Consider the following 24,834-nt stretch of genomic DNA (forward strand, 5'->3'; position numbering starts at 1 on the left):
GGCTTCAAAGGGAGATATCCCATTGGACTCAATATTAAAAGCCTCCACACCTCAAAACAAAGCAATCTCCTCTTTCAGAGAGAAAAGTTCAGCTGTGCTGAGCTCTAACTCCGGAACAGGTGGGACTCGGCTCACACGAGTGGAGCGCTCTGCAGGCCGCTTCCTTTGCCTTTAATACGGTGTGATACAAGCTTCAAATGAACCCTGCTAAGGGGCTTAGGCTTGCTGGGCACTCTTTAATTTTCAAGCACAATGAAGCAGACTTGGCATTTCAATTGCCTTGTGAAAGATTTGTTTCCAAGCAGTTGAAGAGGGGGAAAAGTAGTACATTTTTCTTCCCACCTAATCAGTCTGAAGTTTCCCTGTGCTGGCTTCAATCTGTATTAAATTGCTTATGACATTAACTGGAGAGATTAGGTTTAGGGTATATAATAGAAGTTAATTCAGAAAATCATTATTCTGATAATTATTACTACAGCTCTAGTGAGAGCCCTGCAGGTTCCTTTCCACCAGCCCTCTGTACAGGCCACCTATTCCACCAGCACCTTGAGGGATCAGCTAGGATAAGGACTCTGTTGCTCTAAGCAAGCACCAGAGCCTGTACAAACACCTGGCAAGTGCAATGGAGAGGGAGGGATCATATCTCTGCTTAGGAAGCACAGAGAGATTAAGGGCCAGATCTGCTAAGGTATTTAGGTGCCTAATTGTAATTGAGGTGTAAAATTCTATGGGGGGAGGGGAAGGTGTTTAGAGGGAGCATTCAAATGACCCAGCTTCAGAGTCCCACAAGGTAGATGACATTCCCTCCAAGTCATGCATGCAAAGGAAAGGAGAGGAACTGCACTCCAGAGGGCTGATTTCTTTGCACTGATATAAATGAAACCCAGATGGTTAGCTCAAATGTACCCATCTGAGGCTCAGCAGAATGAACCCCTAGGTACCTAGCTGAAGAGGAATAGAAACAGCCCTTATGTAAATTCAGAGAGGCAATGGAGGCAGAAAGTGGCAGTGTAGGGGACTGAATGAAACCTTTAGCAAGGTTTAAAGCAATGCAAAAAAATGGGCCACGAAAGATGAGCACAGGAGTGGAAATCAGATCGGTGTTCTGTTACCATCACTATACATGTCCTCTGGGCCACAGCTTCCATCATCTGAATCAAGGAGAGGCACCATTAATATTTACAAGAGCACTGCAAAACTTTGCCCTGTCAGATGAAAGATTAGGTGCTATGCAAATAGCTGAAAGTGCAGGTGGTAGGGGAGAGATACCTTGTATTTTCCACTTCTCCAGATCTCATCCACTTTGAGCTTTCTCCCATTGGTATGTACTGAAAAGAAAAAAAAAAATCAAACTCTCCCTCCCATTCTTCACCTTACAGATACTAGTACTGATCCTATGGAAACCATACTACTGTACTGTACTGAGCTACATTTCCTACCCAGTCACCTTACTCAGTTCATTACTGCAGTGCAAATGACAATTCCACATCTAATGAAGACATTTTAAATTATGAATGACAATTTATGGCCCCTGTAACAGCAGCCAAGGTACTTCTTTCCACAGAGCTACAGTGTGACACAACGAACTTGCATATGGCCACGGGAGTACAAACAAAGTGAAGATTCATCATCCATGATCCATCCATCATGAAGATTCCTCTAAAGCAGACCTGTGCTTGCAAAAGCCACATGGCACAATGTATTAGCTCAGTGCAATCCAAGAAAGCATACAAAAAGAAGATCGTATTTTTTTGCTGGACTTGCTACAAAAGCAGATCAAACGCCCTCCACTCTGTTTTATTTCTGGAGCTGGAATGAAATATCAAAGGATAATCCAAAACACATTTGGACATGCTTGAGGAAGGAGAGCACAGGGCAGTATCTCCAACAGGCCAGAGAAACCTGTCCCTTATTAACTCCCTATTCTTTCTTACCTCCCCCACATCTGACAGCTCCTGGAGCAGATCCAGCATCGTTGCATCAGCAGTACTGCCAGGATCTATTCCACATGCTGAGCAGTTTCTGAAGGAAAAAGCATTTCCTGACATCTGTTCTGAATTCGCTGCTCCTCTCCTCCTCCCCCATTTCATTTCACCCTAGCACTTCTCTGTCTCCCTTTCCATCAACACCTGTCCCTGGCTGACCAGGGCTCATCATTAAGAGCTAAGCATTTTCAGAGAGAATTCATCACCCACACCTCTTCTTGCCTTCTTCTCCCCATCGCTGGTTTTCTCAGTCTGCTGTTAGCATAGGATTTTGCTCTTAGTTCAATTTTGTAAGGCATGGAACAATCTGATCCTAATCCAGCAAATCATTTGAGCAGGTACTTGCTTTTACATATCCAGGTTTCCCTACTAGAACCACAGGCCTACTAAATTAAAAGCACCTTTGCAGGGCCGAACCCAAGACCAGGCTCATTACTACTTTCTTACTGCCTTTTTTGAACAGAGCTGTCGCGGTGCTGATAATTTCAAGGGTGAATTTTGCCTGGTGCATTTTAAAAAAGTTAGCAGAACAGGGAAGGATTTCCACAATTATTTAATCTCATCATACATTTTCCGTACACTGCCTTACCTTGTATTAGCTAAACAGCTACACAGTCCTTTTAATTTTTTTCTGTGATAAAAAACATTCAAGTGATAATAGGAAGGTTTTTCTGCCTCTGTCAAAATGATTTGCCAATAATTTTGCACATATAGACACAGGTGAAGTTTTAAGGAATTAAGTCTTTGTGATCTTAATAGTTCCCCCTGTACTGCAGAACTTTAAATAACCTGGATATCTCACTACAGTCCCCAAGGTTTTGTTTTCAACAGGACATAACAGACACCACTGCGTATTCCAAGCATGTAGTAGATTTTATTAAGCATAACTTTGGTTCTAAGTACTCCACCCTCATTTTTGTAATACCTTTAGTTAAAAACAATTATACAAGAGCAAATACAAAAAATATTAAATTATGAAAACAAATCCATTAAGGCTCCCTTTTTATATTTATATGTATTTATATATGTACACTCAAACAAGTGCAGATATTAACAGAAAGTTAAAGTCACAAAGATTCTAAAAATTTACTACTATACTATCAAAAGCAAGAGAGTTTTAAAAAAGTACTGCCTTATTAAGAGGCAAAAGTGGTAAAAGTGAGCCATTTTTAAATCAGGAAGATTTCTCATTGAAGCATTTGCAGGATTGCTTCAGAATTCATATAGTTAAAGAACAGACCAACAATTGCTTGCTGTAGCTGGCAAGCGGTTTCTTACTTTAGAAGCCGCACAGGACACTTGTGGTATGACTAGCTGACCACCCATTTAAGGGTTGCACATTCTAGCCCAATCCTGATTCTAAAGACAAGCTTTTGCCTGCCAAATCAACACAAAAGTGACATGAATTCCTAGACTACAAGATCAGCAGAAAAGGTGCTCTAACAAACACAATGTCCTATTCATTTTTTTTTGAGAATTGCAACCGAAAACAAAAATCTTCTTCACGCTGTACGTACAAGGCTGTTTTCTGGCTCCCTGTGTTTCTGCCTTGAATCGCAAGCCAATATGAAGAGAACGCAGAAAGCAGCCATCGTTAAAGGGCCCAGTCAACAGTCCCCCCAGCACGGGCTCCGCTGCCATCTGGATTACCCTCCGCGTCATTCATTTCACTGTGTATGCTCAGGAGGATTGCCATGTTCATTGAGAGGAAATGGCAAAAAAGAAATGGTCTTATCAAGCCAAAAGAGAGCTTCTCCCCAGTTTCCAGAGATTTCCATAATGAACAGAAGGCAATTGCAGAGTGGAAACCAACAAATATTAAGAAGTTCAGTAGGCAGGGAATGGCTAAGATAAAACGATAGTGGCATGGAAACGTAGCATACAGTGCTGCCTCAACAATCAACAACACGAAACAAATTCGATCAGTGCAACTGAACAATGTGCTGCCAGAAATGAAGATCCTCTCCTTCCAGAGGAAGGAAAGGAGGGAGGGAAGAAATCTGCTGCAGCTAAGGAGTTCCTTTGTTGAGAAAATACATAGGAGAGGCTTATGTTTGGCCACAATCGGAACAGTCTGGCAGACGATCTTCACATTTAATCTTCTAGACGTGAGTCATGCAAATCTAAGTCAATGGCAATACACTTATCACAATTTAATTTACTCTTAATCTGATTGTGTCCTCATAAGAAATGCTTGGATCTTAACAAATGGAATGTTGTATCTAGGAGACATTGCTAATTGGGAGCATTTTGTCCCAAGTGCTAAGCTGAAATTGTATTTAAAATATCCAATATCTACTGGAAAGACAAAAGAAACTAAAAAACAAATAAACCAACCCTCCCCCATCACCTTTACAACACAAATACGCCACTGTTGACATTAATAAAAAGTGTTCTCAAGCAGTTATGTTCAATGCAATTACAAAGTAGAAATTATTTTGTTTAACATCCTAAGGCAAAGACTATGAGTAGATCCTCAGCTGGCATGGATGAAGACAGCTTCAGTGAGAGCGAAGAATGTGCCACTCAAGGAAGATGAGGATTTCTCCCCAACCTCTCAGGATAAGTTATCTGCACCCACTTGCACTGATTAAGAATACAAATCTATATTCTTACATGAGTAATCTGTTCCCCCCCCCACTCCTCATCCCAGGTTTTCCTGGGTAACTAGTAGTCATAAGCATGAAGGATCAGATCTGCCATCCCTATGCAAGATGAGCAGTAGTTTATTCAAAGGCAAGTCACAAAGGCAACTTGTAGAAAGGCAGAAGGTGACAGAATTGGACCCTAAAACTCAGTGATAACACATTTCCCTTCTTTCTTGAGGCATGAGGACGGATGGGATAAAACGAATTTCATTTTATGCCTCACTTCAGAGGGAAAAAAAATTCCCTTTCAGTGGACTCCAATGATTAGTTTTGCCTGGTTTAAACACTGCTGCAGGGTTTTAACACTGCTGCAGGAACTGCAACAAGTGCCTGGAAGAGCTAAGGAGAACCTGATGACAGAATCAAATGTGTGTGTTCAATCCCAGGAAATAAATTTAAACACTACTAAGTCATGTGTTAATACTGTATTCAGATCAGCATGTCCTTGGAGGAGAAAGGCCACAACAGCAAAGTAAGTAGGATTTCAAAACGAAAACTGTGACATACCCTTTTGCATTAAGAAATGACAGAGCTAAATTCACAGGCACAAGCCTGTACACAGTATTGTAAGGGAAAAGTTTAAAGAAGGAGAGAAATCAGCTTGGTGATTTTCCCCAGTGGGAGGATCATCAGATTTCTGCTCTTTCATAGCCCAAATTCTACATTCTCATCAGGGAGAACTGGTCTTTAAGGTTACTTAGCTGTTCATTGCTGGTGAATTTTAAGCATTCTTATCTCCCTCACACTTATCTATCCTGGCATGGGTGGGCAGCGATGATCAAAATACCTCATTTCCTCCCAGATTTGATCCAAATTTGAATTAAATGCAAATTATTGTGGCTATACACAAGCATGCAGGGCACAGCAAAAGGATTTTCATTTTGTTTTAAAGCAAAATATAATCTGGGTATCTCCATTAAACTAGGATCACAAGAGATAAAGCAGTGCAACACTGAAGAAGTTTCTCTAGTGTCCCTGGTTAAAATCTCTGAGTACGCACTTCAGACTGGTCCACAACACCGAATTGACAAAGAGACTCCTTATCCATTGGTCTCAGGACTGCGTTTGGCAAGTCAATCTGTTTATGTTACAGTCTTTTTAATCCATACGTTCCAGGAATTAAAGAAAGGGAAAAAAAAAAAAAAAATCTGTTCTTCGGCAAGTGTCACCTGGATGTTTTTATTCTCTCTTTTCAGGGCAAATCCGAGACAACCTGCAGAAGCCTCTCTGCAATCACCACCGGAACACTGGAAGTCTAAGCAGGAGCTGGCTCTAGGAGTCTGGTGCTTCTGCTGTTTCCTGGACCGTCCTCCTCAAGTTGCCTTTGACTTTGACAAATTCAGGTGCATTTTCCTGCTCTTCTTGAATCTTCTGTTGCTCAAGCTCCAGCTTAAAATGGATTCATATGTAAGAAATATTGTAAATAAAATAGATCATTGAAATACAAGTCCAAAAAAAAAAAAAGAGATTTCATTTTAGACAGAGACATTTGACCCCAATAACTGGCTGTGCAAAACATTTTAAATTGCTTCCTTTCTTCTCATCATGGAAAAGAAAGTTTTAATTCTTTGGGAGTATCTGTTTTCATAAACTATCAATCTTTTCAAATCCTCGGCCCCAGCTCATTCCACCAGGCCTGCAAACACCTTTGCCAGATGGACAAAAACCCTGCTAATTCAGTAAGAGAGTAAGATGAAGCATTTTTGAAGAAATTCTTAGACATCCTTATTAAAGGAATAACAACAATAGTTCCCTTCTCTAGCTATTAGGGCAAGACAAGAAGAATCTGTCTCACAGAGAACACATATGAACAGCTATTACTGAGCACACTTGCTGAATTCATTTCTGAGTGTCTAGGTATGGATTTAGGCAGCTAACTTAAGCATCTTCTGGTATACCTGCTTTGTCTATCACAGTATCAATATAAATTCATCAACATAAATAAGAAACCTCCTTGGCCCCACTGGTTTTTCATGCTGAGAGTCCATTCACTGACATTTTTGACCCAGCTGGAGCTTCTGTCCATGAACACTCAAAGTTATCCATGAAGTGAGACGCTATGTTCTGCAAGGCAAGGCTTTACGATGCCAGCACGGAACACTGTGCACAGATTGCACGGAATAAAGATGGCTTAGCAGTCCTCAGTGAAGGCAAGTAAGTTGGCAGAAAGGAAGAAAAAACTTTTTAGAAAACTAAGAGAGAAAGTAATCCTGAAAGGAGCTTTTACTATGAACACACCAAGGTCTCTCTGATTAATGGGAACTGTGTACTGCTCAGCTAAATAATTTCTCCTCTGTCTCTGGCTCATCGACAAGGGTCATGCCTTGTTACAGTAAATCATGGCAATGTTCTTCCATGAATCATGTTGTCAATTAATGTCACTCCTACAATGCTTGCAAAGTCACAACATTGCCTGCAATGGGTGAGCTTTTCCTCTTCTAAGAGGATTGTCTATTCTACGTGTCCTTGAATGGCTCCAGCTAAAGTCTGGCATCTTCCTATAATCAGGATGATTTGAAGCTGGACTCACCTTTTTAAAAGCAGAGGAGGAAAGCAACAAGACGATACCCTTGAAATTACAATAGCTTTCTCCCCTCCAAAAATAGTTCTACATCTAATTAAAGAACTATAATTAAAAAACCCAAACTTTAAATAATAATTGGACTATAAATCATTTTGAATAGGATAATTATTTGGCTTAATTGATTTCTGTTAAGAGAAACAGTAGATACTGTTTTAAAGCATTTTTTTTTATTTAAATTTAAATGCAATGCCTCTGCAGAGTGAATTCCTTGATGAGGCTTTTTCACTGTGGATATTTTTCCTGGTGTGTACACAAAGTGCCTTAAGAGGCTCAGAGACCTTTGGCTGGCTCTATACATAGCAATAAGTGTCACTGCAATGGACTGCAACTCCACATCATCTCTGTGCTTAGGGGCTGAGGATTTTTTTTTCCACTTGAAAAAGTCTGCCAATAGACTCAAATTTTATAAGGCTACAAAAAGTCTGTTTTAAGTCACCTAGTCTGACATAATTCAGAGCAAAGAACCAATTGATTTTTTATTCATTAAGTATATAGTTTTGAGGTACAGCAGTCTAACATTCACTTTCAGTGGATCATATCTTAATTTAAAGGCTACAAAGCGTGAATAATTCACCGTCGTTTCAATGGTCAGATATGGTAAGCACTCCACAGATATTCCTGTTGTACAGAGCAGGATTCATTTGACCATAGGCAGACACCTTTATGCAGTTCCTATACAACCAGAAAGAACGGGGTTCAGTGTAATTTGATTCATCCAAAAAGAGATATTTGCATTTGATCAGATGAATTCTGCAATAGAACAAGTTGCTGCTTCTTTCCTATCTGCAAAGGGAACTCATCTCACCTGCTCCAGTTTCTGCTGCCGTTTCAGTAGCTCTATTTCCAGGTCTGATTTCTTCTTCTGTGCTTCTTCTTCTTTTTGTTGTTTAATAACTTGATCTCGTTTTCTCTTCTCCATCACCTTTTGCAGCTCTGGTTTGTTCTGAGGTGCAAGACCCCTTGAAGTTTAAATGAGAAGAGAGGGGAGAAAATGGGAAAGAAAGATCACTTTTGAAAAGCAGAAATTCATATGGAATTGTAGGCATGTTTTCTCAAATTAACTGATGCATCTTTATGTACATTAGTTAAAGAGAAAAAAAATATGCAGATATTGTAGTGGCCTCTAACCAAAATCCTCGGTTGGAATTTTAGCGTATTATTCTGAAGGATATTTTCTTTTCACATGCATGCTAGTACTTCTCCCAGATAATTCACTGTCTTGTTCTCATCTTCAGTCTTCCCTCTGTTCTCTCCGTTCCAGAGGAACGGATTTAAAGACTACCTCAAATGAACATACTGTCTGAGTTAGCAATAAAAAATTAGGAGAAACTGCATCCTTCGCTGGCCAATAATTTGGAGAAATTGTGTCCAGAGAAGTTTGTATGGGCAGAACACGAAAAGTGGTCTCCATTTGGATTTTATCACATTGCTCCTAGAAATTGAGGATTCTGTTCTTCCTCCAAAATTTGAGAATGGTATTTACGGCTGGCTGTTAAACTATTTCCACTCAGAGTGGTGAGGGTTGCCAGGTTAAACTCAAAAATCACACACACACACACACAAAAAAAAAAAAAAAAAAAAGCAAAAAAAAAAAGCTGAAACAATAGAAATCTTGAAATCTTGAATAAAAAAGTTGCATTCACCTTGGAGACCAGAAAAAGGGTAGCTGTTTCTACCCCTTGCAAGATTTTAGCCAGTACATTGATTGATTCTTTCAAGTCTGCTCAGGGCAAACGATTCTCTGAGCCAACCATTCTAAAATGAGAAAGTTTACTCTTTGGAAAGATGCATGACTATTTACACACACACACACACACACACACACACACACACACACTTATTTTTGTGACTTCAGCTATTTCTTGCATCTTTGTTATGCTATGAACCTTTCATAATTTGTTATAAGATTCAGAGATACCCCCATTATTCAGATAGTAGTATCACTTAAGTCTGAGCAGAAAGATCTGAAACTTGCTTTTGTTACTGTCTCCTTCCCTGTGAAGACTAGTATCCGAAAACATTCAGTATTTTTTAACATCAGCCATTTTTAATTTCAACTTTAAGAAATTCAGTAATATGAATTAACTTCCATGAAGCAGATTTCTACCCTTTCCTGCTTAAGATTTCTATGGTGGTCTAATTCTTCTATAATACAACTATCTGACAGCACATCCAATAATGTATTAAAAAGTCTTTTGACCATGACATCTGCGAATGACTACATATTATGCAATACTCTATTCTTATTCATATACTGTCAGCAAAATCAAATATTTAGCAACACCAAATGCTCTTCTGTATACTTCATAATCTATCTCATGGTCTAAATGCAACAAAAGTCACAAGATTTTGTTAATGCTTTATGTTTCATGCTATTTTTTATGCATTAAAATGGTAATTAAAATTAAGACAAGCAGAGAAAAGCTGGAACGACCCTTTTTACCATTAATATTGGGTGAGAGAAAGCCGAGTCAATGCAAATTTCCATGCTAGTGACCAAGATGGCAAGGAACCAAGTGCAAGCTGTAACGTAACATTGCTCATTCTTGGTTTCTCTGGTAAGGTTGCCCATATAACAAAGCAGAGGCACAGCAGTGATTTAGATGTGCTGTAGCAAGAGGGACTACTATCAGTTGCAGAAAATAAAAATAAGTACAACCTCTGAGTGTAACCGTATGGGTCTGGTAGTCAGATCTGGGACAGAACTGTAACTTCAACCCCGTTTTCACTCTTATCTTTAAGAAGAAAAAGCAACAAACAGGCTTCTATCGCCTTTTAGTGGTTGTTCTGGTTAAATAAAAGATCATAAAGCTTAGGTATAAATTAAGCAAAGTGTGTTTTAAAACCAGTTAGTTGATAGCATTAATATCTGAAAGGAACAGGAGTAATGGCCTGCAGAGCTAAGAGTGACTGCTAATAAGTAAAAATATACTAGCGATCAGTGCTTAAAGTTACCTTTACCTTCATCTTTGTGTAAAATGACCACCATTTCTGAAAGTCAACAACTAATAAAACAAAATGAACACTGCTTAATCTAGGCACAGGGACTGTGATTGGATCAGCACTGACTAACAGCTTTAAGACCCAGAAACGCTGTTTAGATTTGACTGATCAGAAAGCTCTTGGTGCCTACGCCGAGTCTTCACAACGAAGTAAAGTGTGTATTAGGCAACGCTTTCATACATACGGCAACTTGCAGCAACAAAGCAGAACACCAGCCTAGTATCTATATCCTAGAAAAGCCTCTTATCAGAGTTGGTATTCTGGCAGGAAGTTCAGAGTCCTAACTCTTCCCTAAATACCAATTTCTCTGCTGGTGAAAACTCTCAAATTATTTCGTTTCTGCACCAATAAATAAGGATCTAAAATTAACAGCTGCAGCTAATCAGCATCACAATAAAAGCAAGAGTGGGTATTGAGGACACCATAACTCTTACGTAATAGGATATTCTTCTAAAAGAAAAGAACTTCATACTATTTGAAAATAGTTAATGCTTTTATAAACTCTAAAGGAGAATAAGAAAAAAAAAAGTAGTTTTAATTTATTACAGGCTCTGCAAGCTTTAGAATAAGATCTTAAGTCGGGAAGCTTCAACTATCTTTCTTTCAATGCCTATAAACTTCCTGGTGCTAAAAACTGACTTTGAAGTTTAATCCCATTAATGAAAAATAGGAAAAACACCCAAATGCCAGTTTCTTCCAATTCAGTTGGTATTCTGTAAAACATTTCTACTTCATCACTAGATGAATGCTGTATTCTGTGTGCAATACATTTAAAATCAGGACTCTAAACCTAGCATTTCTGAGGATTTTGCTATTATATGTAGGAAAGACTCTTCTCTCCTCAGAATAATACAATGTCAAAGGCAAAAATGTGACTCACAATGCCAAATATACAAATCGAGTTATGCTGTGGAGAAACCAAAGCAATAGCTGCATCATCTCCTCTATCAAGGTCCTTGGTCTCCAAACGCCTGAATGGTTGTTGATGGTAACTTCATTATTTATCAAGTACACTCTGAAATATTGTCTTTTGCTTTTGTTTTGTGGAACTCCCCACAGCCTTGCCTATGAGAGGTTTTGAGTGGCTTCAACTCACAGAAGGCTGTGCACTTTGTTCTGCAGAGAGCTTGTGGAGAAGAAGATACTCCAGATGCATCTGTTACTGTGATATTTTACTTATCGCTACAACAGTAGACATGACACAGATAAATCAAGAAGGACAAAAGAGAAAGGAGCAAAGGAAGTCCAGCCCCCTTCCTGAGATAGCGGTGTCCATATTGTTGAATGCTACAAGGAGATTACAAAGTCAATGGAAGAGATGCAAAAACAATGATTAAGTGACTTGTACCAGATGTCACTACAGAAGGAACTTATGAGTTCCAAGGCTTGTCTTTGGATAAAAATCATAGACCTTCCAACAGATTAATAAATAAGAGTCTTGAATAGCAAGTTCCAATTAATTTTTCCCAGAATGGGTAGGAAGATATCAAGTCTTAACTTACCCCTGTTAGGATAGCCATGCACTCTTGATGCCAAATTAACACAGGTTATCTCCACGAAATCACTAACTTAAGTTGGAGTTTGTTTCTGTTTAACTGATGAGTCTTGTAGGCTTGGTAGCTTTTTCTCCTTTGTGTAGTTACAGGATTATTTTCTTAATATGTTTTCTAAATGCGTCCTCCTTTGTTGAGGAGGTTTAATAACACAACTTCACCTACCTCTGAGCCAAGTCCCTGTCTCTGAGGCTGATGGAATCAAGCTCCAGATCTTTACATCTTCAAAAGCAGTAAACAAAGCAACAGCCACACATCCCATCAAAGCATGAAGGAAGCAGCATTTGCATAACGTACAAAGAAACATTTGTGCAGCAGCAGAGCTGACATCAGATTATCATACTACATTTTAAGAAAGATCAAGTAAATAAAGAAGAATTTCATCTGAAAAAAAATATACGTTTTCTTTGATTTAAAAGTGGTCCTCTAAACTCAATCTGCCGGGAATCATAAAAACTTAGACTATCATTTTTCTGGTAACAAAAAAACTTTGTCAAGTAGTTGATAAAGTTTAGAGCCCAAGACAAATTAGAGCACCCTGTGACTCATATAAAACACGGTAGTAGAAAACTGAAAATTTTCCTCCTAAAATCTACCCTTAATGCCTACTCACAAGAACAAAGTCAAAAGCCTTTTATAGCAAGCTTTTGCAGAGCTTTACTGCAAGATCAACAACTGATCTTGTGTTCAACTTCCTCAATATATTCTTTGACTAGTAGCAGAACAGATGGGGAAGGCCTAAAGTCAAATCAGTACTCACAGATGAAACAGTGGGGCAGACTTCAGCTTTCTTACAACTATTATTTCAGTATTTTGCAGATCATATTGATTTATGTTTGGTCAGCCTTCTGCAAAGTGTCCCACCTTTGGGTTGGTGTAGGGTCAACCACAGACTACACAGAATATAAACACAGCAGCAGACAACATGGGCAAAGCTTTTAAAAATGACGATCCAATATTAAAATAAGTAAAGAGTTGTTTGAAAACAACCCTTAAGTTCTGCAAAGAAAATACGATTATCAAGGAAAAGAGAGTTTAACCAACTTAACTGAAACTCAAAAATAAAAAAATGCCAGGTTTAAAGAACCAAAGTTGTCTTGTCCACAAGATCTGAATCAACAAAAAGAGTCTGCTGGGTTTTGGATAAAATATCATTTTGCTGAACTTAGCACTCAAGGAGAGGGTTATAAAAAGAGCTATTTTTAGACTTTTACCTTTTCTGGTTCATAAGCAATTCTCTATGGAGATCTTGATGATTCCGGGATGACTTCACAGGATTAATTAATTTCTGAGGTCTAATTAACTCAGGATTGTTATCATCTATATAGTCTGGTTCAGCCATAATCTTTCGTGGAATGGGATATGGATCTTTGGGTCCGGTGTCCTCACTCAAGGTATCTGCAAAACAGGGAAGAAAAACTACATATTGAAAGACCTTTTAAATATCTATTAAGATAGATAAAGATGGTATAAATATATCACTTTGATAACATTTATGCTTTTCTAAATGCATCTCATCTCCAGTAAGTACAAGCTCTCAGAACAAACATCGGTGGCATCTTTATAAATGGATGACAATTTTACAACATTATCGTCTCCAGAAGTCTTTGTGCTGTTGACTTGGATAGAGATTCTTCCCGTTATAAGAACTAATCACATATTTTAGGTTAAGCAGAGCCCCACCGATTTTAGTATGTATACTTGGATGAGGCATTTTTAGGTCAGAGATATTGAGATCCAAAAGATATTTAAAATAATTACTATATTGAATACTGATAATGTGCATCAAAACTATATAGATTCTCATTTTCTACCATCAGTCTAATGATAACTACAGGCAAAATACTTCATGTGAATAAGCCCTAAAGTGTATTTTAACAATACCAAGCAAAACCTTTCAAGAGAAAATTACCATATCTTCAATTTTCAGGGTGGGAAGTGAAATCTTTGAGTGGAGTGACAGGGGAAAAAAGGCTGAATGTGGTTCCTTCTTAAAGGCCATACTTTGCTGAGTGAAATAATCCACAGAACCCCACTGATGTGCAGGGCTAGTACAATAATCAGGATTTATATCATTTGAAGCTCTGGCATTTTCCTATCCTTCTGCAGAAAGCATATCTATATAACAAGGTACAACACTGTTAATAAACAGCTGACAAGTAAATCATGGTTTTCAAATAATTTATACATGACCATTAATACCTCCTTCCATTAAAGAGTTTTAGTCACAAAGAATTCAGCATCTTCAGATTGCACCTTCAGAGCAATTCTGCCTCCATTCACTGTCACCGAAACCCGCGTGCAGAAACTGGCACGCTGCAATTACCGGTTTGATGACACAAATATTGGTCCCTTCAATAGACAAAAATCTCCCAGCATGTGGGTTTTACAGAGATGAATCAATGTGATATGAAAGACAAATAAAAATACAGATCTCTATGAGCCTGACAGAACAGCTGAATGCTGCACACCTTATGGCATGGAGCTATGAAAAGAAACAAAATCTCTGGGATTTGCCTCATATTTTCCATTAGAAGTTGAACACACGCTTTAGTTTAGATCCCATTGTTACCACTCTTTCCTACTTTCTTACTCAATGGGCTAAGTTTTGGTCTCCATTTAATTACTAAATTATTTTGTTTTGTTTATGTTGGAAAGCTTATACTGTTGCTCAGAAGGCCAACTTTGAAGTCTGCTTGACACTGTGGAAAGATATCCACTGTAATGCTTTAGCACATTAATACAGAATAACACCACCATCACTTCACCTGGGCTGCATGTGTAACTATAGAAATAGTAATGAAACAACACGGCTGAATTTTCTGTGGATGAAATCCAGATTTGAATATGTCTAATGGCCTAGCGGCCTCACCCTTCCAGCTTCTTCATTTGAGAAGATAACGTGAATTGTATTTTATTGGTGCTCTACACCTTACACATCAAAATTTTGTGGAGCAGATCCTAGGAGAAACAGCTTACTAGTGTGAGCCACTCTCAGGTGGCCTGCACATTAGTTTTTCCAAGGCAGATATGTATTTAGAGGCTCTGAACTTTGAGGGGATACTAGTTCCCTCAGAAACCTCTGAAACTAATAAAAGAATTCACTATGAGTGGTAATAACAGTTCAGAACTGGGCAAGCATACATGACATAAATCTCTTACTGACATTGATGGTACAATAAAAATACTACTACTATTACCCCTTCAGAGTCCTTCTTACTTCAGTCAAGCAACTTGCTATTGCTACATCCACCAAATGAGGAACATTGCAAAAATCAAGTTGGAAGGGACTGGGGAGCTTTCTAGTCCAACCTCCTGCTCAAAGCTTTGGGGTCAGACCGATTTTCTCAAGGCTTTACTCAGTCAGGTTTTGAAATCTGCGATGGACAGAGAGTGCAGAACCCGTCTGGGCAACCTGTTCTACTGCTTGACTATCCTCAAGGTGAAAATAGGAAAATTCTTCCTATGCTCAGTAAGAACCTCTTTTTTTCCCAGCATATGCCCCCTGCCTCTTATCCTCCCACCCTGCAGCACTGCAGAGCCTGGCTCCATCGTTGCAACGAGCTCCTTGCTGCTACAGGAAAGCTGCTGTTGGGCCTCCTGGAAGCTATCTCTTCTCCAGGCTGAAGAAGCCTTGGTGGTCCTCCACTGAACTCACCTCTCAGATCTTTTGCTGTTTAACTGCATGCCACATATGACATAAGTGGAGAGTGCATATATAACATTTGTTTTCCCATATTGCTCTATCAGTTCTAGATTATTGACTATGGCTGTAAGCCTTTTAGAAATCATTTACGGTCTATGATTCTCCACTAAAGTAAATCAAAAAACAATCTTCTGCCTCTTTAAGACAAATCTCCTATTTCCTTAGGCAAGACGAAAAAAGCCAAAATACCCACAACTAATCTGCCACAAACAATGTACTATTTTTTTAAACATAAGCCCCTGAAAAACAAATTGATTTAATCATTTCTCAAAGCTTGATGTAATATTTTGCAGTATGTATATTAGTTTCTGGCAAACACTTAAAATGAAGTTGTCTTTCATCTGTTCCATCTCTATTTTTAAAAACATGTATTCAACTCTTCGAGGCCAGGAATTGCAGCTTCCTAGTGTAACATGAACTATTACTAGCAGCAAACTCAAATGAATAAAATTCCCTCGGGAACTGAAGTGTCTTTCCATGTGTGATTAAGCTGCAAGTGATTTCAACTAGGATTTCCAAAAATAGAGCCAATAAAATAGGGCACCCAATTCCCCCGTTCAAAGAATTCCTTTATATGCTTTGCAAATCTTTCCCTAGCTGGAGGTCACCAATCCAGTTCTGCAGAGTCTCTACGTAACTTTACACACAAACAATACAGTCAACCAGAGCAGTGCGATTTCTCCACATGCATCAAACCACTTCACCAAAACACTGGTGACTTTCAGAAATAAGGAAACTGAGGCACGGGCAAAGGAAGAGGTTCACCACGCAACAGTAGGCAGGAGCTGAGCTGGAAGCGTAACGCTCGGGCTTTTTTCTGAGATTCACACTACACTCATCAGCAATCCAGTCAAATTAGATGACAGAATCTCTTAAAGTCCTGGAAAAAAGTTTGATCAATGTTCAGATAATAAAAAATTTAAAATGATAATTCTATGAGTTTCTAGGACTCATCCCTACAAAAGAGACAGCCCATAAAGCTGCTTCCAGATCATCACTGAACATAACAGTGAGACACGAACTGCTTCTCCATTGCTATTAGCTTCACTAGAAAGGTCTCTTCTGCCAGCAATTCTGCTTCACTGAATCTAGATGAAGCACTTAAATTTCTCTGTACCTGGATCTAAACAATCATTTAGCAGGAATATGATGCCTTAATAGCATCCAAGAGGCTCCTTTAAACCAGCTACTGTTACATGATCAACTGGGAACATAAACCCATTCCTGCGTCCTGCTGTTACCTTACTGCAAACAAAGGGAAGACAGATTTGGAGGACGTTTTAGCTGAATTCGTTTGAAGTTTTATACGCCCACTAATCTGGCAGGTGCTTCCCAAATGCCTTTTTTTTTTTTTGTATTAGCTACTGCTGCACAAGCAACATGAAAGTATTTATCTACTGTATCTTGTCCTGCCTGAACAACTCTCCCATAAAGTTTATCTGTGACTCCTTATGCACACAAGGATTTTTATTGGGAGGGAATAGATAGATGAGTCTACGCAAAAGAGGAATTTTTGACTCTTCAAACAGAACTGCAAAGCTGTTTCAATATACCCCCAGACAAAGAAAATCTCTCTGTAGCAAAACCGCTTGATTACCAAGCGCTATCCCAGATAGAGGTTTCATATTTCTACATATTTCCATTTCTCACAAAGATGCTTTTAGAGCAATTGAGAAGTATCACATTGACACCTCAGCCTTGGAAAGCCAGGACCAAGAGGCTTTCCAAGGAAAATAAATGAACGAATTGCAAGTAAATTCAGAGAGAACAGACAAGAACCTTTGAATTAATACAACTGCATGCTGCTTCCAAACTCTGACACAAATCACACTTGAGGGAAACACCTCCAAACTTCTTTGCTTCTAATGCTCTTTCTTTATTCTGTTTATAGAGGGGTTTTCAGCAATATCCCTTAATAACAGCAACATTGGAAAGACTCATGCAAAGGGCATTTTTAAACAAGTTCAAAGCAGATCTTAACAACATTAGGTTAAGGATTTAGCAGTTGACAGAGCTTTTGCTACAACAGGGCTCCCCTGGCTTCAGAAGAAGAGGGAAGCTTACGCCAAAAAATAAATAATAATAAAAAAAATCTCCAGTGTTTATATGGCATTTGGGGAACTGCATTTGTTTTCCCCTCTGGTATTTCTCATACCAGAGATTACCCTCTACATACGGAATCTGAACATAAGAATTCCTGTACAACACCATATATTTATATTATTATGCATATATAGGGCATTTTCACCCTTCAGATGATTCTTGCAATTATTTCCAGCTGTGAAAGCAGAGGTAGAGTTGAGACTCCCTTGAAAAACAAATAAATAAATGCCTAAAAATACACATTAACATCAAAATAATAGACTAGTTCAGGCTTCAAAAATTATACTAGAGCTAAATTCACATGATTTCCTTTTTGCTTCAATAAACTCTTAAATTAATATCTTGCACAGAAGCATTAGCTCAAACATCGAATACCTCCTGAAGTAAAATTTTGTTCTTGAAAAAGCTTGAACATCTGTTCTGAACTGTACTGTAAACCATCAACCACTATTTTTTAAGACTTACATTTTTAGATCTTTAAACTACTGCATAGACTTGTGGTTTGTTCCAAGTAACCCAAAGACATTCTTTGAGAAGAAATATGGTTTTACTCTCCTCCTCCTGATTTTGAACGGAATTAGAATAAAAATTCTTAGCATGCCTCTGCCCAAACATTTTATAACTAGCAACACCTCGTACAATCAGGCTTGGAAGGAAACTGGAAGACCTACTTAAATCCACATTGTACTTTCCAGAGACCATCTCACCACTTTGTACATAAAAGCTTAGCACCACTGTCATTTTTACCTAACTGCTCTCAGCATAGTAAGAGACACTTGATTAGAGAGATTTACTTGATTAATCCTTGATTACAGATACGATTTATAACATCCCATGGCTGTTGTTTCACTGTTTAATTCACAATAGGAGCTCCTGAAAGCCGAATATAGAAATGCTCTTCCTAGCCAAGATGCTAACGGCAGCTGCTGTCCAACGAGTTTGGCTCTTATTTGCACCATCCTTCACAGCTAGAAGTGATTATGAGATTTGGACCATGGCAAAACAGAAAAAGACGGCCCTTACAGAGGCGAGAAGGAGGAACCCAAGAGGCAGGCTGGAGACTTCCATTCCTCCTCATCCCTCATGCTCCATTCAAGGCTGGCACAGGTTGCCCAGAGAGGTTGTGGAGTCTCCTTCTCTGGAGATCTTCAAGGCCCGCCTGGATGCAACCCTGTCTAACATGCTCTTGGTGACCCTGGTTGAGCAGGGAGGTTGGACTAGATGATCTCCAGAGGTCCCTGCCAACCTTACTGATTCTATGATTCAACAATTTTGTTTCTAGATCATAAGAACACTAAAGAATCTTCACTTACCTCCATATTGGAGCACCTTTAGGGCATCCTTCTGTTACCCGATTACTTACTATATCACTGTTCTTCCCACAAAGTGAAGATCACCAGACTTTCAACCCTTAGGCAAGTACCCGGTTTTTGTTTCTGGTTCTGGCCTTGCCTTATTCTATGATCTCAAGCGAGTTATTTCACTTCTGTGCACCACAGCTTGCTCACATACAACATAAAAATATCCCTGTAACAATCACGACCTTCTGCAAGGCCAATCTGACTGCTGTTTGTCACAAACTTCAAAAGTTTCAGATCCCAGCAGACAGGAAGAAACTGCAAGCCTAAAAAGCTTCTGTCCATACTATACTAGAATAATTCAACAAATAGCAATGTTCTTACAATGGGAAACGTATAATGCCTCTCAGTACAGGTAAACTTTCTCCCATGGCATAACATTGAGATTACTGCAGTGGAATACACCAGCAGGAAAAACCTCCTTATCTTGACAGCACTATTAAATGCAAATGATAACAGTCAAATTCCGTTAAACCTATTTTTAACCCTGCTGCACCCTCCTCCTGTAACTCACTGCATGAGACGACAGGTCTTGAACAGCATGCTTAAAAAGTTATGAGCCTTGATAAATGACATTGCAATTAGGGCAACCATGCCCAAGACATAAACACAATCACATTATCTCAGAACACTTTCTTGATTAGAATGGCAGTGAACAGGGTCAATTGGGCTCCAGCCTTAAATCTAGGAAACAAGGTAATGCTCTCAGCAGTTAATGGATTCATTATTCACGTGGCTGCCACAAGCCTGAAGACCCACGTAGCCTTCTCTCAGTAACTATGGCTCAGCTCCCCCTCACTTGAGCAGGGCGGGCAAAGCAATCTCAGTAAGGTCAGGAATATGGAGAGCAGCAGGCCCTACCAGCCACTGAAAATACTATAGTCACTTTAGCAGATATTAAAATGAACTAAACCACTCAACATCTCAAGGGAAATCCAGTTAACATTCATTTTCTTCCCTTAAGTACTGCTGAGAATGTAATGTCAACAAAGCACAGATAACACTTCCCCTAGATGAGAAACCAGAAGAGGGTCATCCTAAAGATGTTTGTGTTGGCAATGTCACCTAAAGGAAGGGAGGCAATGCAAAATTTGGGGCAGTGCTCCACGCTGTTAAAAATCTTTCAAATGCAGAGTTGCTTATGGCTCTTACTCAATAGAAAAACCACCAGGCATTCTCTATTCCTGTGTTTTGAAGCTTAGTCAAGACTTAGGAGCTAAGGGAAGAGCCTAAATCCCCCCAGGATGAGGGCTAAAGAGCAATGCTGGTAAGCACAGAACAGCTAGTCTCTCTTGGTCCCCAGTCTATTTGGAAAATAGAGGCGAAAATAGACTATTAAGAATATTTTCGTCTTCCTCTGAAATCACCAGAATCAATTAACAGGAATTTTTGCTAATCCAAAATAATTTTTCTTAGGCTCTGCAAGATCTGTGACGAAGCTCTCGCTCAGTAGTTTTGAAACTAGCTAAAAGTAGCACCTCTACATAGCTCAGTTAAAAAGCTGAAGAGGTACCAATGAAAATATGTAATTGGAGGTTGAGGAAGAGAGAAAGAAATGGCCTCTCCTTTCCTCCTGTAAAAACAGATCTGTACACCAAAAGAAGCGTGAGAAGATAAGAAAGGAAGAAGGAATGGGAGACAAGTCTCTGATTTCTGAAATGTAGATCTCCGCATTTACCATAGCAGGCAGAGACTGACTCCCCCTTTTGTCAGATGCAAACAAAACTCATTTTGCTCAGGGTCCTTGTGATTATTGAAATCCCAAGACAGAAAACCATTTTGATGTCAAGGAAAAGGCCCAGCATTTTGTACACCTCACACTAAAACGGCCCTCAGTAATTGTATTGCTGTCTTTCTGCGGAATAAGAGATACTTTATGCATCGACGTGACAACAAGCATGTGCATGCACACCCTCCCCTCCGTTAAATCTGATGTGATTCCTCTGACAGGAGTAGATCAGGACTAGCAAAAGCATGCGATTGAATATACCCGTGGCTTTCATCAATATGCTACACAGATAATTACTGCATACCACAGTAACCATGACTTGCAGGAGAAGCAGATCATTCAAATTATGCTTCCCAGCAGATGAACTGCACAGAATTATTTTGCAATTGAGTTACTCCCAAAAAGCAACTAGCAATTCATTTATATGCAAGTCAACAGTGACTCATATGTAGTTCTGAAATGACACATTTTAAGGTCATTTTAAGGTTAGAAAAGCAAAAAAACCAGAAACTCCAGAAAACTCAAGATTAGTTTATACCCCTGGTAGCTACAGGGTAACATCAATGTTCCAGACTAGTCAGTTTTTATCACTAAATTTAAAATCAGAGGAAATCTGGTTTGATCAAATCTAACTAAATCAACATATGGGACGTCATTTGGACATTTAGAGTGTTAACTCTAAATCAGAAGCCCAAAGAATTGGAGGACTGTTTCTTCAGGGCTTTACTGATGCAAGTATTAAGAACTATCAAACAGTGTCACCCAGTGGTAAAGGACTTCCTACAGACAGCAGCAGAAGCTATCACCAAAGAGTAGTGTGGGGAGGGACACAACGGTGACAAAAGAATCAATGTCTTCATACAAAACTGCTACACTGCAGAGCAAACAGAAAAAACCCACATTGTTTTAGTAGAAAAGTCTTACTTCTGAGCCACTGTATTTCTGAAAATAACAGCACTAGGGGCCAATGGTTCAGTGTTAAAAAGGTTTAACTCTATGTAAGAGAGGTACATTTCTTAAAAAGAAAAAAAAAAAAAAAATCTAAACCAACCTGCAGCCTCTTAATAATATTGAAACATTTCCAACATCTGATTTCAGATACCAGAAAAGGAAACTGATGAGTCTGGATTACTCCTAAAATCTAGCACACAGGACTTCAGCAATATGCTTCCATCCAGGAGAGAAAGACATGCACATTGCGGGGGGGGGGGGGGGGGATTGCATTTGTTTTGTGTTTTTTTATCAAGATCTGGTGAGAGTGGTCCAAATAATCTAGTCCCAGTGAGGCCAAGCAAAAATGTAGGTCATGCTCCCTGGAAAGAAACCTCTGCTAGATACTTTGATGATGATGATGATTGGGGTCCTGGAACATTTTCAGCTGGGCAGAAGTCTATGCTAGCTATAAGCCAAAAAAGGTAAAGTGATCCTTGATACATATATGAATATTTTGGGGCAAGAGAGGAGGCAGATTACTTGGCACCCATGCAAGTATGAACAGCACAGCAAGCAAAGGGTTTTTTTCTTTCTTTTTTCTTTAAAAATTCAACGATTGGTGGCTGAGGCTAGACAAACACATTCTTAAAATAAGGTACACACTTTAAAAGTTGCGGAAACAAAATGCTGCATTTACTAAAAGACTTGTGGATATTCAAGTACCAGTCAGCATATTGATGAAAGGTATCAAGATTTGTTCAGTTTCACAGAGAGATCAAATTTCAGGATCATAATTATCCCTTCTAGTTCTACAAATTTATAAATTTGTGAATGTAATTAATAAATGTTTGCAATGGACTCCAAAGATTAAAGTCTCCGCATTAAGGGGGCAGCTGTGCATTAAATAGACATAGTAGTAAAAAGGAGGCCAAGCGAGCTAAGCATTTCACATGCTGCCCGAGTTACACTAGTGCTATAAACCCCTGAATCTTGCCTGTTGGAACATAATGGTGTTGGTGAACCTCCAAATCTTGCTTCATGCCACATGCTACAGCCTCGGGGCCACCAACATCCTGTTTGGAGTTACAGCACAGCACAATCTACCGAGCTGTCACGTCTCCCCTCAATAATAACGGGCATATGCTTTTTTTGAATAGTAATTTAAATTCTACTTCCCATAAAAGCAGCCTGTTGTTAACAAATTTAAAAACAGTGACATAATGAAAAACACACAGTCCGCTTCAGCTTCCCAGCTTCCTAAATGTATTCATAAAATGTAAAAGCTATGTAACTGCTAAGTACTTCTTCAGACTAGGCAGATGAGAGTCAATTACCTGCCAACCCAACAACTCATGTTCCCTTCCTTTTCCAGGAAGAAACTCCTTCCTAGCTAAAAATACGTATTTATATATAGATATAGGTATAGATGCACATCTGCACTTGTCAAACTTGCTTTTTGGAGTAGTTCATTCTTTAGTGACAAACAGAACAAGCATACAGTCTCTCTTTTGCTTTCTTAAAAAAGGAGTATCATTTCTTAAACGGAGAAAACAAAAACCATTCTCTTAAACATATCACAATTCCAAGCTAATACGCACCCAGCTTACAGGAAAGAAAGAACGAACTTCACCTAGACGAATTAGTCTTGGCTCAGCAACTATATCCACATTCCAGCCTGCACTGTGTGCAGAGAGAGACACCCTTCCTTGCCCAAACCTGTTTTATCACTATTAGAGATGCACTGAGGAGCCACATCCTTAAAAATACAACTGAGTCAGGAAGGCCACCATTTACAAAGGCAAGGGAGAGAGACCTGAAAAGGCAAATATAAGGAGACCACTAACAGTGATGACCTGGTCTTACAAAAGCAAGAGGGAACAAGAAATTAAAGGGAAGGTAATTCCACACGCTGCTCATTAGCTTAACCAAAGGTACAAGGCCCTAATGGACTTAAAAGGAAACAGTGAGTGTAAGGTTGCAAAGCAGTCAGGACAAGTCTCCAGAAGAGGTATTACAGGACACTTGCAAAGGACACTCCCTGCTACGGCATGCATACTGAGCCACCATCTTTTCACTGTCAAATGGAAGAAATGAGTTTTGAAGAAAAAGAATTTATAGGCTACAAACATTTAAAAAAAAGTTGACACTAGGTCACAGCTGTTGAAGCTGGTAATTTTTTTTTTTACATGCTCTTTACGAACAGTTACAATCAACAGCGCGTACCGTGACCTCGTAAATCAGGAAGCTCTGACACCCGGCAGGGCTCAGTATCAGCCAGGACGCACAGATAAAAGGGCAACGAACCCGGCCTCGCTTCTCAGACGGAAGGGCGTTGTTTTCTTAAGAAAAGCATCTCCATCTGCACAGCATGCTCATACGTTACTTGCAAAACCAAGTCACCTTTGTTTAGCCTCCCTTGAATGAGGAGCCCGGAATGTCAACATTTAAAACAAAAGCAGTCACAAAAGCTTAGTACAGAAGGGAAACCACAGGTTATACTCTGGGAGAACAAATTAGCTAGTGTATAATGATACTGGACTCTTTCTAAAATGTTTTCTACAAAACTTACTTTTCTGGTTTTCTTTGGAAAGGCTTAAGGAGGCTCAGTAAGAGAGGAACAAACCATCACTCCCAAATCCCTGCAAAAAGGGAAATAAAATTCCAATACTCAATACAGAACAGTAAGAACCTAGAGGAGTGATGCTAGTTTCTCCACAAAGAGAATGTCTGTTGAGCTCGTGAGCTGGTGGCAGGAATTTCCTACAATTGTTACCTTTCTGCTTGGCAGATCACCTGGAGGAAAATCGCTGACTGTCCTTCTTTAGCATTGCTCGTGAAGGTGGCCAGCCATGCTGGTAGGTCTCCTCAAATCTTTCCTCCGGGGCTTTTCGAGATGATGGCCCACTTGCCATGTGCATTAACAAAGAGAAATTGAACTGGACCTGAACTTGAATTGGAAGAACTCTTAAGGTACAGAAACTGAATAAGCCAAAAATAAATAAATAAAAAGCAGCAGTCCTAGAGAGGTGCTGCAGGAACCTCCAGAGTACAAAAACCAAACAACTTGCACCTCAAAGGCACATTGCACCTCAAAATACACACACTATCTCACAACAGTCTGATAAAGAAAAATAAAACATATGTATTCTGTTTTTTTCATGTTCATAGGAGAAAACAAAGGGAAAAAAAAAAACTTAAAGACATAAGGACTTCAAAACAAGAAGTGTGCAGA

At 39.2% G+C, this 24,834-nt stretch overlaps 1 protein-coding gene across 5 annotated transcripts in view; it reads right to left on the minus strand.

Annotated features, from left to right (window-relative positions):
* Positions 1-5,043: 5,043 nt before the first annotated feature.
* The window catches only part of FAM107B (family with sequence similarity 107 member B), a 61,025-nt gene continuing 41,234 nt past the window's right edge, over positions 5,044-24,834 (minus strand). For all 5 annotated transcript variants that reach the window (XM_062596660.1, XM_062596830.1, XM_062596913.1 and 2 more), the window contains exons 2-4: positions 12,988-13,171; positions 8,023-8,176; positions 5,044-6,022 (exon numbers count right to left, since the gene is read on the minus strand). In XM_062596660.1, the coding sequence (XP_062452644.1) occupies positions 5,906-6,022; positions 8,023-8,176; positions 12,988-13,115 (399 nt within the window). In that variant the 5' untranslated portion in view covers positions 13,116-13,171 and the 3' untranslated portion in view covers positions 5,044-5,905. The remainder of the gene's footprint in view (positions 6,023-8,022; positions 8,177-12,987; positions 13,172-24,834) is intronic.

The sequence above is a fragment of the Rhea pennata genome, chromosome 1 (genome assembly GCF_028389875.1).
Source record: "Rhea pennata isolate bPtePen1 chromosome 1, bPtePen1.pri, whole genome shotgun sequence".
Taxonomy (NCBI): Eukaryota; Metazoa; Chordata; class Aves; order Rheiformes; family Rheidae; genus Rhea; species Rhea pennata.